Source organism: Chiloscyllium plagiosum, unplaced genomic scaffold (genome assembly GCF_037043375.1).
Source record: "Chiloscyllium plagiosum isolate Xiang-an unplaced genomic scaffold, Cpla_swu_hap1 HiC_scaffold_44, whole genome shotgun sequence".
Classification (NCBI taxonomy): domain Eukaryota; kingdom Metazoa; phylum Chordata; class Chondrichthyes; order Orectolobiformes; family Hemiscylliidae; genus Chiloscyllium; species Chiloscyllium plagiosum.
This window is the reverse complement of record NW_028270182.1, coordinates 970367-983328: the sequence shown is the minus strand read 5'-3', so window position 1 is coordinate 983328 and position 12962 is coordinate 970367. Positions and strand designations below refer to the sequence as shown.

The following is a 12962-nucleotide window of genomic DNA, read 5'->3' as shown; positions in this document are numbered from 1 at the left end:
CTTTTAAAAAAAAATCCATTTTGTAAATTCCTGAATACTCCATAACTGTCAGGTGTAGATGTACTTTCTCTCTTCTTTCTAACGATTTTCCTCTCACAGATTAGGCTGTTCTGGCTAGTAATTGTATCGTTTATCTCTGCCTCCCTTTTGTTTTAATGAGACAGTTAGCTGTCTTCTAGTCCTCTGGCACCTCATCTCTGGCCAGGGAAGACTTGAAAATGATGGCCAATATCTCTGATATCTCTTCCTTGGTCTCCCTCAACAGTTTGGGATACATCTCATCCAGGTCAGTGTTTTAAGGCTGTTAAACCCCTCCATGTATTCTTGTTCACTGTTAATTTCTTCTATATTTTGCAGTACTCCACCATAATATTTTTGTCTTGTTGGTTGATTGTTTGTTTGGGTGTTTTTAGTTCACACCTATGTGTGTTTGCTCCCCTTCATTATTTCTACCCATATAGTTTCATCTGATGGTCTTTCCAAGATAACCCCCCCCCCCCCCAGCTATCTTTGAATTCTTGATCAATATTGTGGACTCTCCATTACAGCTGCCCCCTTGGTGTCAGGTCATAATATTCTACAATTAGAAATATTGAGCTGCCAATTCTACTCATCAGCCAAATCCTGGTCATGACTATGATACCATATTCCCATATAGTCATGCATTCATCTGCTCTATCTTTGTATTCTTGTACTCACTACTGCAAGGGACCAGGAATATTCCCGAGATTGCTATCTTTTTTCAATTTCTTACCAAGCTTCCTAAAGTCTGTCTCTTAACTGTCCTCCCAGCAATTAGGGCTGGGCAATAATTGCTGGCCTAGCCAGTGACTTCCACATCCCAAGAATATCCCATTTAAAAAAATCCTTCTGTCTGCACTTCCTAAAGATAGTGAACCTTTACTGTACAGACAGCAATGCAAATATAAGCCTCCACTGTATGCAATTTTCCAAGTTAGGCTGCATTATGGATCCTGGTACGGATTGAGATTGGCTGTCTGACAGGAGGCAGAGAGTTGGGATAATAGGTTCTCTTTCGGAATGGCAAGTGGTGTCCCGCAGGGTTCAGTGTTGGGGCCGCAGCTGTTCACATTATATATTAATGATCTGGATGAAGGGACTGGGGGCATTCTAGCGAAGTTTGCCGACGATACAAAGTTAGGTGGACAGGCAGGTAGTACTGAGGAAGTGGGGAGGCTGTAGAAGGATCTAGACTGTTTGGAGGAGTGGTCCAGGAAATGGCTGATGGAATTCAATGTGAGCAAATGTGAAGTCTTGCACTTTGGGAAAAAGAATAGAAGCATGGATTACTTTCTAAACGGTGAGAAAATTCATAAAGCCAAAGTACAGAGGGATCTGGGAGTGCTAGTTGAGGATTCTCTGAAGGTAAACATGCAGGTTGAGTCCGTGATTAAGAAAGCGAATGCAATGTTGTCAATTATCTCAAGACGGTTGGAATATAAAAGCACTGTTGTGCTACTGAGACTTTATAAAGCTCTGGTTAGGCCCCATTTGGAGTACTGTGTCCAGTTTTGGTCCCCACACCTCAGGAAGGACATACTGGCACTGGAGCGTGTCCAGCAGAGATTCACACAGATGATCCCTGGAATGGTAGGTCTAACATACGAGGAATGGCTGAGGATCCTGGGATCGTATTCATTGGCGTTTAGAAGATTAAGGGGAGATCTAATAGAAACTTACAAGATAATACATGGCTTGGAAAGGGTGGATGCTAGGAAACTGTTTCCGTTAGGCGATAAGACTAGCACCCGTGGACACAGCCTTAGAATTAGAGGGGGTAAATTCAGAACAGAAATGCGGAGACATTTCTTCAGCCAGAGAGTGGCGGGCCTGTGGAATTCATTGCCACAGAGTGCAGTGCAGGCTGGGACGCTAACTGTCTTCAAGGCAGAAATTGATAAATTCTTGATGTCACAAGGAAGTAAGGGCTACGGGGAGAATGCGGGTAAGTGGAGTTGAAATGCCCATCGGCCATGATTGAATGGCGGAGTGGACTCGATGGGCCGAATGGCCTTACTTCCGCTCCTATGTCTTATGGTCTTATTAAAACCCTGCATTACTGTAGCATTTCTTGTAATTTAATGTCTCTACAACATAGGCCCACTCCCTTCCTGATTTTCCCATTGACATTTATCACAATCGAAACATGTAGGAATTAGGAGCCATTCAGCTCTTGCAGCCTCTTCTGTCATTGATTAGCCTGTTTCTGCGTTTCCCTCTATTGCTTTGATCCTCATCGTCGTCGTCGTCCCTAAACAGCATACTCATAGATTGCGACCCTTGATCCCGGCGTCCCTGGTCATTGGAGACATCCTGTCTGCCCTGTTCTTGTTAGAATTTAATAGACTTTTATATCCTCCCCTCCTCCACCCCTATCCTCAATCCCCCAATTCTTCTAAACCCCAACGAATATATTCCTAACCAATTCAACCCCTCCTCATACATTAGTTCTTTAACCCAGGCATCAGTCTGGTAAGCTTTCAATGCACTCCCTCTATAGTTTTTCATTCTGTGTTCCACAGAACAGGTACACCAAAGTCCATCTGAACATCAGTATTGAAAGGTACTCACCTTCCCAAAACTATTCTGCTTTTTAGCTTCATAGTTCCCCCACCGTATAATCCATCTGCCATTCTCTTGCCCACCCACATAGCCTGGATGCAGCTGTTCGAGTTCCATTGACAATTATTTGCATTATCTTCTTGAATATCCAGCAAATGATTCTGATGGACCCTGGTGTTTTTCTGTACTGATTTACTTAAATGTTCTTTTTATCCATCACAACTCATCCTCAACTGCTTCAGAATTTATTTCTGGTTAAGATTCATTCTACAAAGGGTTTGCAGAGGAGAAGGGGCACTACTCAGAATTTTGTGATTTAGATCAAGAGAGAGATTTAGTTGCTTTCTCTTTCACAGATAATGTTTCTCCTGCATTGTCCAAACTCAAAGTTACTGCCCGGGAACCAATCAGAGTTCTTTCTATGCCAGGCAGTCCTGACCAGCACCCACAGAGCTGAGGTGTCTGGCATATTCCCCTTCTCTACCCCTACACTCAAATAATGCAGCATTGCAGATCCAAGTCTCCATTCTGGTAACTCATATTTTAAAAAGAAGACTGCGGAATCTTCTTCCATGTGCCATTGGTTTAAAGCAATGACTTTCCCATTGGTTATTCCAAAACATAAGAGGCACCTTAGCTATTTTTTTCGTCAGGTTCAGACTCACCTGGCGTTCTGCACAAAACTGCGGGCACTGGACTTTAGGAAGAATATGAAGATTTTATTCTAATGATGAGAAACTAGAGAGAGGTTAAAGAATCTGAGGTTGTTTGGAAAGTAGATTTGGTAGAGTGTTCAAAATCATTCTAGCAGTCTAGTCTGAAGAACATAGTACAGTACAGGCCCTTCAACTCTCTATGTTGTGATGGTCTTTTATCCTATTCTAAGATCAGACAAACCCACATTCGCTTCATTTTACAATCATCCAATTGCCTATCTGAGTTGCTTAAATGTCCCTAACGTACTTGACTCTATTCCCACTGCTGGCAGTGCAATCCATGCACCCAGCACTGTGTAAAGATCCTACCTCTGACATCTCCCCTAAACCTTCCTCTAATTACCTTAAAATGATGCCCCCTCATGATAGACATTTCCACCAAGGGAAAGAGTCTCTGGCTATCTACTCAATCTATGCCTCTCAACATCTTCTACATCTCTATCAAGTCACCTCTCATCATTCTTCGCTCCAATGAGGAAAAACCCTAGCTTCCTCAACCTTTCTTCATAAGACATGCCTCCAGTCCAGGTAGTATCCAGGGAAATCTCCTCTGCACCCTCTCTAAAGCTTCCACGTCTTTCTTATAATGAGGTGACCAGAAAAGAACACCATATTCCAAATATGGTCTAACCAGGGCTCTTAACCCTAACCCCGTTAATGAAAGGCGACACACCATAAACATTCTGAACAACTGTATCAACTTGGGGGGCAACTTTGAGGGATCTATGGACATGGACCCCAAGATCTATCTGTTCCTCCACACTGTCAAGAATCCTGCCTTTAACCCTGTACTCTGCATCCAAATTCTAGTCTACAGGATTCTTAAGGGGAAGGGAGAGCAGCCAGAAGTCATGGTACACATTGGTACCAATGGCATAGGTAGGGAAAGGGAGGAGGAGCTGAAAAGAGAATATAGGGAGTCAGGTTGGAAGCAGGAAGGTAGGAGAAGCAGAGTAATAATCTCAAGATTGCTACTGGTGCCACGTGCTAGTGAGGCTAGGAACAGAGTGAGTGCAGATAAACATGTGGCTCCAGGGCTGGTGTGGGAGGAAGAGGATGGATCTGTACTTGGAACTATTAATGTTGTGGCCATTACAGAAAGTTAGATATCACAGAGGCAGGAATGGTTGTTTTAATGTTCCAGGGTTTAGATGTTTCAAAAGTAACAGTTTGGGGGGAGGTGGGTGCGGAAGAGAGGTAAAAGAGGTGGGGGAGTGGCATTGCTAATCAGGGATAGTATCACAGCTGTAGAAAGGGAGGTCGTTGGGATGGGTTTGTCTAGAGTCCATATGGGTGCAAGTCAGAAACAGGAGAGGAGCAGTCACTTTGAGTGTTTTCTACAGATCACCCAATAGCAACTGAGACACGGAGGAGCAGATTTTGGAAAGGTGCAGAAGAAATGGGGTTGTTGTCACTGGTGGCTTTAATTTTCCTAACATTGATTGGACCTTACTTAGTTCAAGTAACACAATACCAGGTTATAGTCCAACAGGTCTATTTGAAGGTACTAGCTTTCAAAGTGCTGCTTCTTGGTCAATCACCTGATGAAGCAGTGCTTCAAAAGCTAGTGCCTTCAAATAAACCTGTTGGAATATAACCAGGTATTGTGATTTTTAAACTTTGTCCACCCCAGTCCAACACTGGCTCGTCTAAATTGAGTTCAAATAGTTTGGATGGAACAGTTTTTGCCAGGTGTGTCCAAGAAGGGTTCCTGATGCGATATGTAGAATAGGCTGACTAGAGAGGAGGCCATATTGGATTTGATGCTTGGCAACGAACCATGCCAGAGGTCAGATCTATCGGTGGGAGAGCATTTCAATAATCGTGATCATAGCTCCCTGATCCTTACTATTGTCAGGGAGAGGGCTAGGAGCAGATGGTATGGGAAAGTATTTAACTGAGGCATGGGGAATTTCAATGCTATTAGGCAGGAACTGAGGTACATGACCCTTCGGCCTAAACTGGGGACAGATGTTCTAAGGAAAATGCACAATAGAAATGACAGTTGTTTTGGGAGCACTTGCTGCAAGTGCTAGATACATTTGTCCCACTGAGGCAAGGAAGGGATGATAGGTTGAAGGAACCTTGGGTGACCAGGGGTGTGGAACATCTAGTCAAGAGGAAGAAGGAAGCTTATGTAAGTTTGAGGTGGCAAGAATCAGACAGGGCTTTAGAGGGTTACAAGGTAGCCAGGAGGGAACTGAAAAATAGACTTGGGAGAGCTAGAAGGGAATGTGGAAAAAGCTTTAGCAGGTAGAATTAAGGAAAATCCCAAGGTGTTCTACACTTCTATGAGGAACCAGAGGATGGCCAGAGTGAGGGTAGGGCCAATCAGGGATAGTGGAGGGAACTTGTGCCTGGAATCGGAGGAGCTAAGTGAGGTCCTTAATGAATACTTGGCTTCAGTATTCACTGCTGAGAGGAACCATGATGTTTCTGAGGACAGCATGAAACAGACTAGAACAGGTTGATGTTAGGAAAGACCATGTGCTGAAAAGTTTGAAAAATGTAAGGATAGATAAATTCCTGTGCAGACGGGATACACCCAAGGTTACTACAGGAAGTGAGGGAAGAGATTGCAGCGCCAAAGGCGCTGATCTTTACATCCTCATTGTCCACTGGAGTAGTGCCAGATGATTGGAGGGTAGCAAATGTTATTCCCTTATTCAAGGAAGGGGATAGGGATAATCCTGAGAATACAGACCAGTCAGTCTTATGTCAGTGGTGGGCAAAGTATTGGAGAGGGTACTTTCAGCATCCTTGAGGGGTGGGTCATGTCTCTCAAACCTTTTAATGAGTTCTTTGAGGATGAGACAACACATTGAAGGTAGAGCAGTGCATGTGGTGTATATGGATTTTAGCAAGGCATTTGATAAGGTTCCCCATGGTAGGTTCATTCAGAAAGTAAGGAGGCTTGGGATACAGGGAAACTTTTCTGTCTGGATACAGAATTGGCTGGTCCATAGAAGACAGAGGGTGGTGGTGGATGGAAAGTATTCAGCCTGGAGCTTGGTGACCAGTGGTGTTCCACGGGGATTAGTTCTGGGATCTCTGCTCTTTGTGATTTATAAAAATGACTGAGAAAGTGGCAGGGTGAGTTAGTAAGTTTGCCGATGACATGAAGGTTGGTGGAGTTGTGGATATTGTGGAGGGTAGAGTCACTGCTTCTTGTTGGCAGAAGTGTTGAGAAAGATGTAATTTATTTATGGTAAATATAGGACAAAACATTTTCAGAGTTTTAATTAGTAAAAAAAAAATTGAGGGTTATGGGGAAAATGCAGGAAAGTAAAATTGAAGATTATCCAATCAGCCACAACCTCGTTGATTGATGAAGTAGACTCAATGCGATTTGGTTGCTCCTTCATCTTCTAGCCTGCACAACGAGTCATAGCGTCCAACTCATCCATGCCAACCAGATATCTCAACCTAATCTAGTGCCACTTGCCAGCACCTGGCCCATGTCCGTCTAAACACTTCCTATTCATATACACATCCAGACGCTTTTAGATGTTGTAATTGTACCAGCCTTGACCACTTCCTCTGGCAGCTCATTCCATACATGCACAACCCTCTAGGTGAAAATGTTGCTCCTTAGGTCCCTCTTATATCTTTCCCCTCTCACCCTAAACCAATGCCCTCTAGTTCTGGACTCCCCCACCCCTGGAAAAAGACTTTGTCTATTTATCCTATCCATGCCCCTCATGATTTGAAAAACCTCTAAGGTCACCCTTCAGGGTCCGATGCTCCAGGGAAAACAGCCCCAGCCTATTCAACCTCTCCCTCTAGCTCAAATCCTCCAACCTTGGCAACACCTTTGTAACTCTTTTTATTTTTCTGAACCCTTTTAAGTTTCACAACTTCCAGTAGGAAGGAGACCAGAATTGCACACAATATTCCAAAAGTGGCCTAACCACTTTCCTCTAGCCGCAAAATGATGTTCTCAACTCCTATACTCAACGAGGTGTTTAGGATCAAGTATGTGGTGGATCCAATTTAAATCTCCGCTTTCAAAACTGAATGAGAAAAGCACCTGAATGTCAAAACATTTGCATGGTTGGATGGATTACGTGAGTTACCTTTGCAGAGATGGGTGAAGTGGCTTCCAACACACAATATGATTTGTGTTCCAACCATTCTATGATTAAACATCTTACGGTTGGTTCATAATTTTTTATTTTTATTCTTATTCACTTATTGTGGCATGGGTGTCATTGGCTCAGCCAATGTATATTCCCATCCCTTGGCCTTGAAGGTGGTGAGTTGCTTTCTTGAACCATTATTTACAGTGAATGATTGATTGACTTCTTATAGGGTCCCAACTCACTTAAACTATTCCCTTTATACTACTGTTTCCCAATGTCTATGGCATTTAACTAGCTCTTCAGACACACAATTGATGTCTTGTTTCTCATTCCAGACCTGCCCCCTGACTCGAGGACGAACACCGACTGTAACAAAGCCCCATCTTATCAGCTCCCAGCAACAGTCTGTTTTCTCCAGTGGCCAAGCTATATCCTATAGGAGGCATCAAACCTCCATGGAGCATCCGATTGTGGACATTGTACAGTCTTCTCCAATCCGTAGAGATCTTCAATATCCACCTGTTTCTTCATATTTCCAGAACTTTCCACCAGCTCAATGCTCAGATCCCAATTTTGGCAACTTTCACAAAGAATGCCTTATAATCCCTGGCACACAGTCTTTGAGTTTCCGGAATCAGATTTCAAGATCAGGAATGGGATTCCCAGCTGTCAGAATTCACCAATCTCCATCAATCAAGGAGGACATTCAATGCATTGCTACATCCACAAGTTACCCTCCCTCAGAATGTCACCAAGTTTCGTCTTCTTTTAACATGGGGACAGTTGGGAGAGAACTGATTGTTTCTACTCAGGACTTCCAAATGAACCCAAATAACTGCAATCCAGTACAAAATGATGTATCTTTGCCAGATTATCTGACACTTGCACCAGTGTTTGGTGCATATGAAATGCAACAGCCTGGATCAGCCGATCTGTTCAGTGAAGGCCATCCTGTGACTTTGAGTGGTGCTCAATGCAATATGTGAATTTGGGAGAAGAATGTGTGAATGTTGTTCTCGGAGTGTTTTGGCCTTAAGATTTCTACGAAATCTTTAGAATTAAATGATACTTTCATTTAACTGGGAGCATGATAAGTGGAAATGTCTGATTTCAATATCGAGCTGAATTAAGGGTCATGTTTGATATTTGGAAATTCATTAACTTGCGTTAGCAAGTTGGCCTGAGTCGTGCCTTATTGTTTCAATGGGTGCTCGAATACTTTCTAAAGCTGATATGTTTGAGTGGATGGGATAAGGATACATGGTTTTATTTCTAGTTTGGAGGGACTGGTGACTGTAACAGATATGGATGTTTCATTCAATCCAAACAGAGAAAGGCATTACTTTTGAAAATCATTTGTAAAGTGGGTAAAATGACAAATCTATCGAGCCATTGTGGGGATCCACAAACATTCTGCTTTCCTTCTGATGTGTTTTAACTTAATATTTTTAGTTTGGGGTTATTGTGCAGAATACATGCTTCAATGAGAATTATGAATTGGTGACAGAATAACTTCAACTGTTGAAGCTTTCATGTTTACTGAATAATGTTTTTATGATGTCTTTTTGGATTCATTGTACAAAATTGATCAAGATGCCTTTGCACATTTGCAGACAAAGAAATGTGTTCTGAATGTAATCTGCTTTCTGTTATCTTCACTTGATCACTTTGAAATAAATGTTCTACAAAATACAATTAAGATATGGTTCTTTTTGTAAGATGTAAGTTGTACTGTTAACTTTATGCCAGTGGCTATACAATCACACATCTGATTATATAAAACAATGATGCATATTTCATAAATGTCAGATGAAATTGACCCAAAACTGTGGATCACATCTGTTTCAAATAATTGGCTGTTTACTCCTTACCCCCTAACCAGGATGACACACTGGCTCAGTGTTTAGCATTGCTGCCTCACATTGCCAGGTATCAATCCTAGCCATAGGTTAGAATCCCTTCCTTCCTTTTCCCCCCCCCCCGCCCTTCCCCCCCCCCCCCGCCCTTCCCCCCCCCCCCCGCCCTTCTCCCCCCCCCCTTTCTCCCCCCCCCTTCTCCCCCTCTTCTTCCCCCCCCTTTCTTCTCCCCCCCCCTTTCTTCTCCCCCCCCCTTTCTTCTCCCCCCCCCCTTTCTTCTCCCCCCCCCCTTTCTTCTCCCCCCCCCTTTCTTCTCCCCCCCCCCTTTCTTCTCCCCCCCCCCTTTCTTCTCCCCCCCTTTCTTCTCCCCCCCCCCTTTCTTCTCCCCCCCCCCTTCTTCTCCCCCCCTTTCTTCTCCCCCCCCCTTTCTTCTCCCCCCCCTTTCTTCTCCCCCCCCTTTCTTCTCCCCCCCCTTTCTTCTCCCCCCCCCTTTCTTCTCCCCCCCTTTCTTTCTCCCCCCCCCTTTCTTCTCCCCCCCCCTTTCTTCTCCCCCCCCCTTTCTTCTCCCCCCCCCTTTCTTCTCCCCCCCCTTTCTTCTCCCCCCCCTTTCTTCTCCCCCCCCCCTTTCTTCTCCCCCCCCCCTTTTTCTCCCCCCCCCTTTCTTCTCCCCCCCCCCTTTCTTCCTCCCCCCCCTTTCTTCTCCCCCCCCCTTTCTTCTCCCCCCCCCTTTCTTCTCCCCCCCCCTTTCTTCTCCCCCCCCTTTCTTCTCCCCCCCCTTTCTTCTCCCCCCCCCCTTTCTTCTCCCCCCCCCTTTCTTCTCCCCCCCCCTTTCTTCTCCCCCCCCCTTTCTTCTCCCCCCCCTTTCTTCTCCCCCCCCCTTTCTTCTCCCCCCCCTTTCTTCTCCCCCCCTTTCTCCCCCCCCCCTTTCTCCCCCCCCCCTTTCTTCCCCCCCCCCTTTCTCCCCCCCCCTTTCTCCCCCCCCCTTTCTCCCCCCCCCTTTCTCCCCCCCCTTTCTCCCCCCCCCTTTCTCCCCCCTCTTCTCCCCCCCTCTTCTCCCCCCCTCTTTCTCCCCCCTCTTTCTCCCCCCCTCTTTCTCCCCCCCTCTTTCTCCCCCCTCTTTCTCCCCTTTCTCCCCCCCCCTTTCTCCCCCCCCCCCCTTTCTTCCCCCCCTTTCTTCCCCCCCTTTCTTCCCCCCCCTTTCTTCCCCCCCCTTTCTTCCCCCCCCCTTTCTTCCCCCCCCCTTTCTTCCCCCCCCCCCTTTCTTCCCCCCCCCCTTCTCCCCCTCCCCTTTCTCCCCCTCCCCCCTCTTCCCCCCCCTCCCCCCCTCCCCCCCCTCTTCCCCTCTCTTCCCCTCTTCCCCCCCCTCTTCCCTTCTCCCCCCCTTTCTTCTCCTCCCCCCCTTTCTTCTCCTCCCCCCCCTTTCTTCTCCTCCCCCCCCTTTCTTCTCCTCCCCCCCCTTTCTTCTCCTCCCCCCCTTTCTTCTCCTCCCCCCTTTCTTCTCCTCCCCCCTTTCTTCTCCTCCCCCCCTTTCTTCTCCTCCCCCCTTTCTTCTCCTCCCCCCCTTTCTTCTCCTCCCCCCCTTTCTTCTCCTCCCCCCCTTTCTCCCCCCCCTTTCTCCCCCCCCCCTTTCTCTCCCCCCCCTTTCTCTCCCCCCCTTTCTCTCCCCCCCCTTTCTTCCCCCCCCTTTCTTCCCCCCCCTTTCTTCCCCCCCCTTTCTTCCCCCCCCTTTCTTCCCCCCCCTTTCTTCCCCCCCCTTTCTTCCCCCCCCTTTCTTCCCCCCCCCTTTCTTCCCCCCCCTTTCTTCCCCCCCCTTTCTTCCCCCCCTTTCTTCCCCCCCCCTTTCTTCCCCCCCCCCTTTCTTCCCCTCCTTCCCCCTCCCCCCCTCTTCTCCCCCCCTTTCTTCTCCCCCCTTCTTCTCCCCCCCTTCTCCCCCTCCCCTTTCTCCCCTCCCCCCTCTTCCCCCCTCTCTTCCCCCCTCTTCCCCTCTCTTCCCCCCTCCCCCCCCTCTTCCCCCTCCCCCCCCCCTCTTCCCCTCCCCCCCCCTTTCTTCTCCCCCCCTTTCTTCTCCCGCCCCCTTTCTTCTCCCCCCCCCCTTTCTTCTCCCCCCCTTTCTTCTCCCCCCCCCCCTTTCTCTCCCCCCCCCTCCTCCCCCCCCTTTCTTCTCCCCCCCCCCTTTCTTCTCCCCCCCCCTTCTTCTCCCCCCCCCCTTTCTTCTCCCCCCCCTTTCTTCTCCCCCCCCCTTTCTTCTCCCCCCCCCCTTTCTTCCCCCCCCCCTTTCTTCTCCCCCCCCCCTTTCTTCTCCCCCCCCCTTTCTTCTCCCCCCCCCCTTTCTTCTCCCCCCCCCCTTTCTCTCCCCCCCCCTTTCTTCTCCCCCCCCCTTTCTTCTCCCCCCCCCTTTCTTCTCCCCCCCCCTTTCTTCTCCCCCCCCCTTTCTTCTCCCCCCCCCTTTCTTCTCCCCCCCCCCTTTCTTCTCCCCCCCCCTTTCTTCTCCCCCCCCCCTTCTTCTCCCCCCCTTTCTTCTCCCCCCCCCCTCTTCCCCCCCCTTCCTTCTCCCCCCCCTCTTCCCCCCCCTTCTCCCCCTCCCCTTTCTCCCCTCCCCCTCTTCCCCCCCTCCCCCCCTCTTCCCCCCTCCCCCCCCTCTTCCCCTCTCTTCCCCTCTTCCCCCCTCCCCCCCCCTCTTCCCCCCTCTTCCCCTCCCCCCCCCTCTTCCCCTCCCCCCCCTTTCTTCTCCCCCCCTTTCTTCTCCTCCCCCCCTTTCTTCTCCTCCCCCCCTTTCTTCTCTCCCCCCCCTTTCTTCTCCCCCCCCCCTTTCTTCTCCCCCCCCCTTTCTTCTCTCCCCCCCCTTTCTTCTCCCCCCCCCTTTCTTCTCCCCCCCCCCCTTTCTTCTCCCCCCCCCTTTCTTCTCCCCCCCCCCCTTTCTTCCCCCCCCCCCTTTCTTCCCCCCCCCTTTCTTCCCCCCCCCCTTTCTTCCCCCCCCCCTCTTCCCCCCCCTTCTCCCCCTCCCCTTTCTCCCCCTCCCCCCTCTTCCCCCCCTCCCCCCCTCTTCCCCTCTCTTCCCCCCTCCCCCCCCTCTTCCCCTCTCTTCCCCTCTTCCCCCCCTCTTCCCTTCTCCCCCCCTTTCTTCTCCTCCCCCCCTTTCTTCTCCTCCCCCCCTTTCTTCTCCTCCCCCCCTTTCTTCTCCTCCCCCCCTTTCTTCTCCTCCCCCCCTTTCTTCTCCTCCCCCCCTTTCTTCTCCTCCCCCCCCTTTCTTCTCCTCCCCCCCTTTCTTCTCCTCCCCCCCTTTCTTCTCCTCCCCCCCTTTCTTCTCCTCCCCCCTTTCTTCTCCTCCCCCCCTTTCTTCTCCTCCCCCCCTTTCTTCTCCTCCCCCCCTTTCTTCTCCTCCCCCCCTTTCTTCTCTCCCCCCCCCTTTCTTCTCTCCCCCCCCCCTTTCTTCTCCCCCCCCCCCCCTTTCTTCTCCCCCCCCCCTTTCTTCTCCCCCCCCCCTTTCTTCTCCCCCCCCCTTTCTTCTCCCCCCCCCTTTCTTCTCCCCCCCCCCTTTCTTCTCCCCCCCCTTTCTTCTCCCCCCCCCCCCTTTCTTCTCCCCCCCCCTTTCTTCTCCCCCCCCCCCCTTTCTTCTTCTCCCCCCCCTTTCTTCTCCCCCCCCTTTCTTCTTCTCCCCCCCCCCTTTCTTCTCCCCCCCCCTTTCTTCTCCCCCCCCTTTCTTCTCCCCCCCCCTTTCTTCTCCC

General features: G+C 49.2%; 1 protein-coding gene across 2 annotated transcripts in view; it reads left to right on the top strand.

Annotated features, from left to right (window-relative positions):
- LOC122545756 (uncharacterized) overlaps nt 1–9070 on the top strand; it is a 30211-nt gene extending 21141 nt beyond the window's left edge. Inside the window, exons 5-6 of one of the 2 annotated variants that reach the window (XR_015754332.1) lie at nt 165–286; nt 7717–7846. Coding sequence is in view for 1 of the 2 variants with exons in the window: in XM_087982729.1 (XP_087838855.1) it covers nt 7717–8367 (651 nt within the window). In the remaining variant the exon portion in view is untranslated. Of the gene's footprint in view, nt 1–164; nt 287–7716 lie in introns of both variants that reach the window. The other variant, XM_087982729.1, reaches the window with a different exon arrangement.
- The last annotated feature ends 3892 nt before the right edge of the window (nt 9071–12962 follow it).